At 39.8% G+C, this 12,816-nt stretch overlaps 1 protein-coding gene across 2 annotated transcripts in view; it reads right to left on the bottom strand.

Moving 5' to 3' along the window:
- The window catches only part of LRP5 (LDL receptor related protein 5), a 141,878-nt gene that overhangs the window by 107,881 nt on the left and 21,181 nt on the right, over positions 1-12,816 (bottom strand). Inside the window, exon 2 of one of the 2 annotated variants that reach the window (XM_042038298.1) lies at positions 1,368-1,764. In XM_042038298.1, coding sequence (XP_041894232.1) covers positions 1,368-1,764 — 397 coding nt within the window. Of the gene's footprint in view, positions 1-1,367; positions 1,765-12,816 lie in introns of those variants that run through there. The other variant, XM_042038299.1, reaches the window with a different exon arrangement.

The following is a 12,816-nucleotide window of genomic DNA, read 5'->3' as shown; positions in this document are numbered from 1 at the left end:
AGTCACTCCACTTCCCCTTTTATTGGTAATGGCTGTACCTTTCCAAACATTACCTGAAGGGTACAGGCAGCTGCAGCATTTGGTATGTCAATAAAACTGAGGGTTTCATTTAGCATTTGTACACCCTTTATGTATTAATCATAAATGTACCTGTAACTCCTCATGTTCATCTGGGAAGCCTTATGCAGGAAACACTGCAAAAATAACTGGACAAAGTTCCAGTCTGTGGCATGGAAGGTGCTCACACTGTGATCTTAAGTTGCCCTCTGTTGCTTAGTTTCCATTTCTGCTTCTCATACACCTGAAGCAGGTAGTTTCTCAAGAAACTGTCCATCTCTCAGAGCAGGATAAGCCACCAAACACTTTATTTTTATGGTTTATACTAAGCTCTTGCATTAACTCAGCATCACTTTACAAAGAGGCCAGACTCAGTGAAAATATCAGTCAATGACATTTTCCTACAGGTGAGAAACCTACCCAAATATACCCTAGAGAAAGGTAAAGTGATCTCTGAGAAAGTGTGAAAATGGCACATCAGTGGCACAGTGGATCTGTGCACACAAGAGAAATGCACCTCAGTTCTCTTTCCTCATTTTCACAGGGGTCCATCTAACACAGAATATATTTAGTCATCACTGCAATGAATGCCAGGCCCAAAGGACACAACACCAGCACTGCTTGTGCACAGAGAGAGCAAACAGCACACGTGAAACAGTGGGGAGGACTGAAGAGGGAGGGAGGAACCATACACATATGCAAGCATTTTCAAGAGCACTAGAAGTGACACATTCAGCCTGTACTCTTATTACTTCCTAACATGTCACCTTACACCACTGAGAATCCACAGTTTCACCTGGATTCTTTTCCTTGCTGGCACAAACATTATTATTCAACATCATCACTTAAAAATATCCTGATTTTGTTTACCACAGCATAGCAAGTGAGAATTCCTGTTTCAATGCATGCAGATTTGCATATGTTGCTGTCTACATTAGACATCACATATAAAAGCAAAGTTAACTTACCAGACAAGATAATTGAGAAAATCATAATAATAATAATAATAAAATGCTTGGAAAATTAATTACTTTTCCAAAGTGCAATGGGATAAGCCAGGTAATTATACTGGTTGAATATTTGGCTTGGCACCTAAGAACAGCTGTATTGTTCTTTTTGGCTCAAGGTCTGGGCTGCCATTTCTTGCCAAAAAATATTTAAGCTCAAACATATGTTCAGTTACAGATCTTTAGAAAAGTACCTCGGGAAAATGTAAAATGAAACAAAAGGCTATGTGTTCTTTTTCTTTTCAGAACTAAAATCTCAACGTAAATCACCACCATGTCCATTTAAGCCAAATTAATATTTACCCGTGAGCCGGATCCAAAGCTATTGCCCTGGGCTGATCAAGGTCTTGCCAGAAGAGGACTTTTCTAGATGTTCCATTGAGATTAGCTACTTCTATCCTATTGGTTTCTGAATCTGTCCAATAAAGTTTTTTCCCAATCCAATCACATGCCAGGCCATCCGGGGAAACCAGACCAGAAATGATGACATTCTGCACCACATTCCCAGTTTGGTTAATGTAAGTTTGCTTGATGGCTTCTTCACTCACATCTGTCCAGAAAACGATGCCTTGTGAATACTGGAAGTCAACCGCAGCAGCATCCTCTAAACCACTGACCACCACAGTGGACTCCAGCTTCGTGCCTCCAGCGTCCACGAGCCGGACATCCCGCCGGTTGGCAAAGAGCAGAAAGGGAGATGCTACAGGAGAAAAAAATGAAAACATGTTAGCATTACAGGCATCTACAGATGTTAAAGAGCTGACTATGTATGCGGGTGGCACAGGAGGATTTCTTTTCCCAGACCAGCAGGGCAGGGAGTACCGAAGAAGTGTCACATAGGAGAAAAATGCGCAGTGTCCAAAAATCTCTTCCTTCCCTATGTCAGACAGAGGTGTAAAAGAGAGATGGAAGAGCAGGACCAATTCTTTGTCTATGGAATATGAATAGCATCTTCCACATAGTTAAGAGTTCAAACCAAGACCTTTCAATAACACTTTCAACAACACCTTCTGCCTGTTGTTCTAACAACAGACAAATTAGAACAAATTAAAGTCTTCATGGTTTAAAAGCTGGGTTCAACCAGTTGAGTTAGTAACAACACACAGAAAGCAAGCCCTGATGCCTTTTAGTAGCAGGCTAGTAGCACCAGATACAACACCCTGAAATGCTCCTACCAAGCACCCTCCCAAACAGCAAACACTTGTGACAGAGTTTCAGAACTACCGTCTTCTCTCCCACACAATAGCAAAAGAGAAATTCAAGACAGAGTTTGAAGGCAGACATGATGTAGATTGTGGAAGTTTGTGGAGATTGATGTTAGCTGAAAGAGGCAGCCAGAGCCAAAAGACAAAGGTTTCCCAGCTTCCCCAATCTACCCAATTTTTCTAACTCAAGCAGTAGCTGCTGTAGGTCTATACCAGTCACCCCCTGACTTCCAGCTTCATGTGCAATCATTTCCCCTGACGTGCTGCCTCCAATGTACAGTCAGCAAAGGTCCAATCATTTGCCACTCAACTCAAGGAACAACACACAGAATAGAGCAGCATATATTACATCTCCTGTGGCTTCCAGCCTGCCATATAAACACCTTTAGTTTTAAATTCATGTTACTGTATGCAACATGTAAGAGTTGCTTCTTGATATTGTCTTTCAGATTCAATTCCTCCTGCAGTTTTTTAAAAAAGAAGACAGTTTACACAGTGTCTGAACTGCAGGTCTGCAATGCTGGCAGCCCTGTCAGATGCTATTGCCTTTCTCGTGAATTCTGGCTGTGGGCACACTCTTACTGAAGAGTGTGTGCCACTGCACATCCTTGACAACTGCTAACATGTTTACATGCAGGCCAAAAACCTCAGTCAGAATATACAAGTCAACTTCAGATGACCTCAAAAATATGCATAAAAATTCGGAGTTTTTATTGTTATTCTCCACGGTCTTTTTTTTCCCCCCAAGTCAGGAAAGAGATTGCTTTATTTTCCTTTTTGAAGGAATAGTATGCTGATGTAATAAGAAAAATTTACATCACCTGGTTATTTTAGTGAGGGTCTTGGAGAGCAAAGAGAAGCAATTGTTATCATTAATGTTTCACTGAAAATATAGTATCTTTGTTCTCTATAATATTTAACTCAAGAAAGTTTATACAGCTTGAGGAGAATTACTTTTGAAGAAACAAAGTTTCAGCATCCCTCCTATTTCATTTCCTAGCTTGCCAAGTCCTCCTCTCAGTCATCTTCAAAAACACTAGGAATAGTATCAGGAAAGCCCGACAGGTTAGTTATTGCAAACAGACAAAAAAATGTCTAGAATACCAAAGTGCTTGTTTTCTTCTCTGCAACTCATTGGCTCCCCATAGCCACGTCTGTTTTAAGTGGCACTGCATCAAACCATTTGAACACTTGGGAAGTTTCATGTTAGCAAGCTCTAAGTCACAAATTTCGGGCAAAGACCTCCTCAAGTTATGCACACTGCCTCACAAAACCAGCCCCACATCCAGTCAAAGAATAAAGCTGTAAAAAGCCTATGTAGAAATTTTAAAAAAATATTGTCCAAAAAACATGTTTAGAGCAACATGAATAGATGTATTTTCATCAAGACATTTCCATGCTGAAGGCATTAATAATGCTACTACAAAGGAAAAATGAACTTGAAATATCAAGTCCCATCAACAGCAGAGGAACTCAACAGCTTCTTAACTAAAGATCAGACATGAAAAATGTCTAATCCAATCAGTATCAACATTATCCCAGCTCCCCATCCCTTTCAACGGATTTCTTCCCCACTGATGTACACAGTAGGGCAGCAGCATGCAGATAACACATTAACCACCGTGTTCTCTGTCACTTCTGTGCCTCAGAGTCATCCTGATTGAAGTGCAGCCGCATTGTGCTGGCCATGAGCACCCAGCAGGGAAATCACATGGCCCTGCTTGCAACTGTGTTAGAACTTCACTGCAAACTGATTGATGATTGAAGATGGCCAGGCTTCATCCCCTTTAAGAATGAGGAAGTATTCCACTTCCTTTAGAAAAAGGCAAAAAGAGAAGGCAGAACTCTGATTCTGAAAACTGTGTTCACTTCTCTGCTCCTCCCCACCAGCCTATTTTTTGATTCCAAATTTTTTTAAAAAATGGTTACAGAGCCCTTTTAGAGCAATACTGGTTGGAAAAACAAACAAACAAACAAGGAAAAGAAAAAAAACTCTAACAAAAAACAGTGATCAAAAGAACTGCTTCTCTACACTAATTCTTGCCTGGAATGCTGCTGAAGAAACCTCATGTCTGTCATATAAATAAAAGAAGTAAAGCAAAAGTCAGTAAAGCAATTAAGTACTCTGCTTCCACCATCTTGTATTTATAACTTCAGATCAGAATGTGATGGCTCACGAGCAGGCAAAGTTAGTTCTGGTAACTCTACAGCTTCCACTAAATACAACTTCCAAGATGTCCCAAGAAAAGTTCACAGAACTTTTCAAATTTTCAACACTCTCAGTTAGTAAGCAGTAAATCTGAAAGAGGCAACCAAGACAGGAAATGTGTTTCTAGAAAGATAGACGCAAAGCATTTAGTTTCATAAAATTACTAAACTAAACAGTTTAGCAATTCAAAAGATACATTCATACTCTACACAATGACAACCAACAGGGTTTTTAAGGCATTAGAATGAGAATCAAAGCTCAAAAAGCATCAAAACAAATGGCATTGACCAAAAGTTTGATTTGCTGTGCTATCAATAAACCATGCTAGAGGTACAAGGTCATCCCACCCATACATGGTGCAAGTTTATTTTGAATCCCACGTGAAAATAGAATCAAAACTTCATTCCCAAGAACATGAAGACCCATCTCCTTCCAAATCATGCTGTCTTCTCAGTCCTGAACTGGGCTTGATGGTCCACAGAACATGCTTATCCTTGATGCATTTAATTCTTTACCGCACAAGTCTTGACAAGGTAAACTGGAAGGCCAGTTAACAGGAGTTTCTGAGGAGAGGGGTGGGGGAGACCCAAAAAAAACCAGCAGTAACTGACTACCATTAACTTTCAAATGAGCTTATTTGTTTCACAGGCGGAAATATCCCTTGCTTGAGAAGTTATTCCATGGTTTGAAGATTAAGAGACTCAAACACTCAGTGTTACGCTCTATTTTGATCAGCAATACTCTTGACAACTGCAAATTGCTTGAAAAAGGAAACACTAGTTTCTATTTTGAAAAAATAGAAGAATAAACAGTGAAAGGATGAATGCTGAATGTGGAGGATAAACTGTTTATATCCAGTCTATTACCACCCAATTGAAATGACATTTTAATGTAGTCACAAAAAAAATGTATTCTTTTTCAGTAAAATTAGAACAGCTCATATTTTTCCATAATAGGCAGTATTTAAAACGTCTGTACATAGCTGCAGCTCACAGTCTTTGGACAAAACAAAAAAAGAACCTGAAATCTCACAAATTTTCAAATAAACTCTAAACAGATAACAGCCTGAACTATACAAAGTTACAGAATTTCTTCTTGCAGCAATTCTACAATCTTACTTGGATCGTGCAGTACTTGATCAAAACCACTTCATTCTAGAAAGACGTATTATTTCTGTGCAAAAACCCACCAATTTTCCTGTGGTTTTCTGCTAACTGGAAAACACACCCTTGACCTGACAATGTAGTGAGCTATCTACACAGAGACCTATTTGTACAACTGTGTGAAAACAGAGCTTCTCATCAGTCTATTAACTGCAGAAAAGGAAACATTTCTGATCAGGCAGGGTAGGAATCAAGCAAGGGTTCAATTTCCAGCTTTGCCTTTGATCCTTTAAATGCTCATTCCTTGTCGGTGGCTAATTACTAAATTTTAATTATTTTACCTGAATCAGGAAAGTTGTTTTGTGCAGACATAACTTAAGACGGGAGGATTTGTACACTTTTGTATAATTCATTTGGTTGACCACCATAAACAGTATCAGTTTCTGAATTCAGTTGTTAACTTCCTTTGTTTTAATTGTACCAATCACATTTAGAGCATTTGAATTTTAGTAAGTGCTTCAGGGGTACCCATCAGCCCCAGCAAAGTGACATGAAACAAACAACTAAATAGTGCACTATATGGTCTTTGCTGTTAGTTTCAGTAATAGCTTCCTAAAAACCAGTTTGACAGGGCTCAACATACATATTTAGACTAAGATGATCATGAATAATAATCAACAGCACATTTGTCATCAGTTGATGGTTTTTTGCAAAGCTGCAACAGTTCTAAGACAAGTTGAGCAAGAGTTTTAAAAAGTTATATTTATACTACTGCTTCATACTTGTTGACATGCCTACATTTTGTGTCCTTCTCCTTAAAGCCAAAATAGAAAGACATGAGAATACTGAGGCACGTGCATGATTTCTACCCTTGAAAGCACCAGAAGCACAGAACAAACACAAATCCTATGTACAGCACAGGAGAAAAGCCTAACTTACCAGTTCTTAAACCAGTTAAACCTTTCCATGAACTTTAGCCTAGTTAACTGTGCTTTTAAGACAAGTGACTGAGGATCTTGGGAAGCTGGCACACAACATAAAATGAGGATCTCATTTTAATAAGCATACAAGCGAAAATAGCCATCCAAAATTACAGCATGTGCACCAACTTATATTTTAAATATTATTTCAATCCTTAACAGGACAATTGCAATGGAGACCTCTGCGGCTAAGCCATCTGTATGGCTGGACAGAGAGAATAGCATAATTCTTGCAGCAGTCAATGTCCCAAACCACAAAAACATTTATTACCAAAGAGCAAAAAACCCCCCCACACCCCGACCACAGGCATGCAAGATGGTAAAAAACAAACATGTCAAAACGTTTGCACCCAAGGCTGCACCATGTTATGGAAACTCTAAGGCAGGATATGGAGCAAGCATGCATCAGCTCTGAACACTTAAAAATAGCTCCTACGCAGGAACAAGACTGTGTAAGTAGGGTCCTAACAGCCATAAATTAATTGGAGAAACCACCTCTACAACACAAAGTGATACCTCTTGTCCAGCCCTAACTCTCTGGAGCACATGGAGGCTTACACCTTTAATGTCATAGAATCACATAATGGTTTGGGTTGGAAGGGACCTTAAAATGATCTTTAAGGTCCAATTCCCCCTGCCATGGGCATGGAGACCTTTGAATAGGTCACTCAAAGCCAACCTGGCCTTGAACACATCCAGGGATGGAGTACCTACAGCTTCTCTGGGCAACCTGTTCCAGTGCCCCACCACTCTCACAGCAAAGAAATGTCTGCTTAATATTGAATCTAAACCCACTCTCAGTTAGAAGCCATTCCTTTTTGTCCTGTCACTACATGTTCTTGAAAAAAGTCTCTCTCCATCTTGCTTGTAGGCCCCTTCAGGTACAACTAGGTCAACTCAATGCCTTCTTTTCTCCATGTTGAACAACCCCAACTCTCACTGCCTCTCCTTGTAGGAGAGGTTCTCCACCCCACTAATCATGGTGCCCTCCTCTGGAATCTCCAACAGGTCAATGTCCTTCCTGTGCTGGGAAACCAACAGTATCAGAAGACAAGATTGAATGTTGATCTTCCAGTACTAACTGCACATACTCAACCTGAGTTTCAGCTTGCCAGGTAGAGCCCTCTGAAGAATAGAGGGCTGTGGCTACCATCCTCAAAACACATTATTGAAAATGAAGTGAATTCCCAGTGTAATAACTAAATTACAGAATATTCTTGTTCCAACACAGAGGTAGGTGATAGCAGTTTTAGGGCACAAGACTAAAAAAAGTCAGGACTCCTTGGTTTCACTCCCACGCATTTCTTCTCCCTTAGCAAAGAACTTGAGCAGGAACCTTGGCCCAACAACTTGTAAAAATCATTCCTCCTGCTACAAACATACCCTTCCTTCTGCTATTAATTACCTCAAAGGGCTGCAGTGAAGCCACTCCTGCTTGAGTAAAGCACTTGAAGATACTCCAACAAAAGGCTCAGTGATGCACTCAGCTTTTCATTCCTGACATGGCTAAGACTTCTCCTCTCTGTGAGCTGATCATGTCAGTGACAGCTGGTTTATAGCACTACTTGAAGAGGAAAATACACTCCTTCTCCAAATTACATCCCACTCCTCTAACCCTCCTGTTCAATCCATTTGATAGGAATTTTGCTTTCCAAACCATGAGGAGTTCTGGTTAACAAATAAGGAGGATTCATTTCCATTTTATCTGATTTTATTTAGAATCAAGGTCTGAAATTCAGGATGGGACCACTAAGAACACCATACATTTACACACATTGTGTACAGCAAGCAATTTTTGTAAACTTTCCTCTTCACCAGTCTATATTTTAAATTATTTATATGGTCGCACCAGGCATACACCAGTGTGCAGTAATCCAATCCACACTAGTATCCCCTATTATAAAATGTATTTGGTAAAGGTTCTGTTTATATATGCTAGGTATTGTCTTGAGTATCACTGCAGAATACCAGAAGACAGACAGGATCTCAATGATCTATTTGCTATCAGGCTACGGTAAAAGCAAGGCTGGTTCATCCATCAATGTACCTGCAAGAAATGACACGGCTTTAGCCACAAATACATCTGGACATGGGTTATGTAAATAAATTATGCAAGTTTAAAGGACATCTGGTTTAGCAGCAGCAAGCTGGAAAGGGTCCACAGAGAGTATATAAAAAAAGGTTTAAGTGGGTTAGAAAACATATGAAGCTTGTTCTTCTCATCAAGAAGAGGAGCTGGGAAGGCTGTGAGATAAAAAAAAATATAGTAAAACAACAGACCAATCAGCAAACACTTTTATGAGAAGCTGAAGTTCAGTTTTTCTTAGCCAGTGGAGACAGGACACACTGAAGAAACTAGATCAGGTTAGGCTTTGTGGCTTTCATTGATGGGGAAGAGAATGCAGACACAATGCAGAGAGGAACGTGCTCTGAAGATACTGGAGCATGCTACAGAAGCTACAAAATTGCTTGTGAAAGGTGACTTTTAATAGCAGTTGGATAGCCATTCCCCAGGTACGGTTTTTGTACAGTTAAGTCCTGCCTCAAGAAAGGAGTTTCTAAGTCTTGAAATCAAAAACTAATTAAAAGAAAAAGAGCTCAGTGGACTGAACTCTCCACGCTGCTTCACTGAAAATCTTGATTAACGGGGTCTGGGATTGATTTTGTTTATGTCAGGTTTTACGCAAAATAGTTTCGAACTTCACGGTAACCCACATCAGTGTTTGTGTTGCCCCCCCCAAACAAATTTAGCAGCTTTATCAAATAGCAATGTTAAAATATTGTTAAATAAACTTCAAGCTACTTTTGTTTTGTTTTTTAAATAAACAAGCAGCAAGTCTTTTGAAGATCTTATTATATTTTTCGCATTGCATAGGGTTCCCACACACACAAAAATGACAGGGTTTTAGGAGAACGAGAGCTACTTCAGACCACTGGTTTTGTTTGGCAACCTAGTTTTTAAATAATAATGTTAGCAGTAACAACAAAATACAGCACTGATTATATACCATTTCATCTCCACTGGCCTAAATTAGTTCATTTCCCTTGGTCAAGAGATGCCAAAGTATTTCTCTGAAGAGCATGCACTGAAGAAGTCCAGCAAAGGTGCTTTACACAAATTATGAAATTTAGGATTTGTTCTATTTAGCTGGGTGGCAACTAAATATTTTTAAAATCTCCAACAATATGCTCTGAACTTATTCATTATTCTTCTGTCATGTTTCTAGTTATATTACCTACTTTAAGTAAAAAAAAGTCACACGTGAAAAAAGCTGAGTTATTGGATTCAGTGTGCATAATTCAGCGCACTTCCATCTCTGCAGATCCTGGAAGCAAGCTACATGTGTTCAAGACCACTTTTATGTGGACACATTATTTTAAAGGAGGGTTTCTCAAACTTTTCTCTCTTTTCCCAAGACCACCCATTAAGCACACCACACAAATGCCTCTCCTGGTGCACCAGGCAACAGGTCTCTCAGATTGCATTAATACTGCTGTAGCAAATACTGAAACTGGTTACATAGAACAGCATATTTCATCTTCTAGCACAGCTTTAGCAGCTGGAAAGGACGACAGCCAAGCCCATGTGAGCTGACAACACTACAAGGACCACCAAGCAGCATACAAAACATATTTAAAGATCCGCTGAAAAATTAAACAAAACCCAAAATATCAGCTGTGATTTGGGGACACATCAACTTATGATGAGATACTCATCAGATAAGACTTGCAAGCACTTTAAACATTTTTTTTAGAGAAGAACGTGATTCACTGGAGCACAAAGCAATTTTTATTTGGTCTGTATCATTAGAGGAAATTTCTAAACATTATTGCAAAACTGGTTCTTGGCAATCTCTCTCTGTGCAATGCACAACTGGTGTTCAGCCAAACAGTTTTGAGGATTGCAACCTCATGCAATCCTGACTAGCTAATGTTAAGCAGATAAAATCTCTGCAGTCTGAACCTCCACATCTTCCTGACCTCAGGAAGGTTCTCACCCGAGCTTTTTACAGAGGTTAAAATATACACGGAATTTTCCCAAAAGCAGTATACTGTTCACAACCATTTGTTTGTTCTTCTGAGGCTTCTGCTGCAACTTGCTATTCAAGAACCACAATGCACATGACAGCTTAAATACAAATATACCATCTATTGGGGATTAGGGAGCTGGCTTCAGACAGACACCACCGACAAGCTCTGGAAACCAGTACTTTGAAAACGGCTGCTAAACTAAGCATCCTCCAGTCTTACAAGTCAGCTTTTGAGTTTGGTGCTGGTTGGAGATTAGAACCTGCACTGAACTCCAAGGGAGCTTAAACTGACAATTTCCATCAGACGTCAATGATGATGGTCAGAGCTCCCAAGGTACACTGAAAACCCCAGTCTAAATGAAGACAGTAAACTCCACAAGAAAGGTGAAAACTCCCCTTCTCTAAGAACAAGTAGGCAGCAGATCTGCACAGGTCTGCACTGGGATGTTTGAGTCCAACACGGTGCCGAAACAGAGGAATTGGAAAGTACAGACCCATCACACACACATGGGTGATCCACTGGCACCACAGCCAGCCTCCAATCCTCCTCTGTGCTAAATTAGAAACAGTGTGACACAAGGAAGGCTGTCACAGATCCCACACACCACCTGCTATTTCAAGACGTACCAAGCAACTTCTCCAGACCCATCACAGGTTACTGCACAGGATGCTCACCTCCTCCAACTGTACAAAGCTATGGTCTGTGTGCTGCTGCCCCCCTAAGAGTGAAAGATGCTCTAAGCACTCACAGCTTATAGCCCTGGGCCAAGAAAACTAATGGTATGGGTAACCTGTAATGACTAATTACTTGCACTGAAGGAAGAAGAGTATTGCTTTACAGTGTTTTTCATGCAAAAGCCCATAGTACCCCTACCTCTGCCAGAAGCTCAGTTCAGAAGTCTCTGAGGACCGTGTTCTGAGGCAAGTCACTGGGAAGGTATCGTCACAGAAACAGAGATTCTTATTGCAAGCACATTCACTTCAACAGCAGGTTCATTGCTTTGTCAGTAGGTTTCATATTTTGATTAAGGATTCTTTAAAGTACAAACCTGCATTTTGTCTAAAACCATTAGCTTCACCAAGAATAGCTCCAATTCTGTAACAGTGTTTACCATATTTCACACTGGAACTGTCAGGTGGCTCACGACTGTTTTCTTTGTGAGAATTAATATGGCACTCTGCTTGTACCGACAAAAGTGAGAAACAGCCTGTCCATTGAGATTTCTGGCATTTTCTGATTTTAGAATAAGCAGAAGTGGCACTGAAGTAGTCTCTTATATGATAGTGCTGTTGGGCTTTGCCAAAATGGGTAAGTGCAGAAGGCAGTGCTTAAAAATAGGGTTGGGGGATGTGACAGGAAAAAAATATACTTGGATGTTTCACATTCTGTGATGCAGAGTACATGGCAACAATTTTCCTGTTGTTATTCTAAATGCAATAGGCGTGGATTTCCCCCCACCCCCATGATACGCTCAACAATTTTAAAACTGCAGAGGAAACTGAAGATTTGTCCTACTTCTGCAGAAACTGGTTTAGAAGAACGCAGACAAAAGGGTGACTTCCTTGAAAATCTAAACATTGCTTTTTCTGGGAATAACAGTTCAGGTCAATCCATGAGTGGAAAAAAACCCTGCAGTGTCCCCTTTTTAGATCCTGGATGTCAACGGGAGCAAGGTTCTTTTCTGTTGTTTTTTTCTTTTTCAGTATGCCTCCTTGGTTTGGCAGACAGCTGTCTGGCCAATAATAGTAGATTACACAGTGATGAAAGTTCCAAACTTTTAATGGATAAAATAGTGGTTCTACATAATTTGGAAAATCTGGCTTGCAAATTTTATCCAGGACTTGAACAAATACAGGCTTGACAAAGGTATGCTTGTTTCTGATCTGAATTGTTTCCAATTTTTAGTTCCAGTTCCAGATGTTATATTAACTCCAAAAAACACAAATCTTAAGAAAGCTGAAAAAAAGATATTTTACTTCTATTTCCACCAAAGGTACAATACGTACTGTATTTGCAAATTGCAGAAAAAGAGACTCAGAAATAGCAAGTGCTGGATTCAGCTGCTGACAAATGTTACTCATTGGAACAAAGTGCAGTCTCAAATGTAGGTTCCACAACTTGTGGTTTTCTTCTAACAGTTAAGAATATTCCCAAATAAAACCAACTTGTTAAATGGAACCTGCTACATGATACTGAGCTTTAGAGGGTGTAAAGTTAAGAGAA

Source organism: Corvus kubaryi, unplaced genomic scaffold (assembly GCF_017639235.1).
Source record: "Corvus kubaryi isolate FWS band 111438036 unplaced genomic scaffold, C.kubaryi_AGA036_p1.0 37392, whole genome shotgun sequence".
Taxonomy (NCBI): Eukaryota; Metazoa; Chordata; class Aves; order Passeriformes; family Corvidae; genus Corvus; species Corvus kubaryi.
This window is presented reverse-complemented; position numbering and strand designations above follow the sequence as displayed.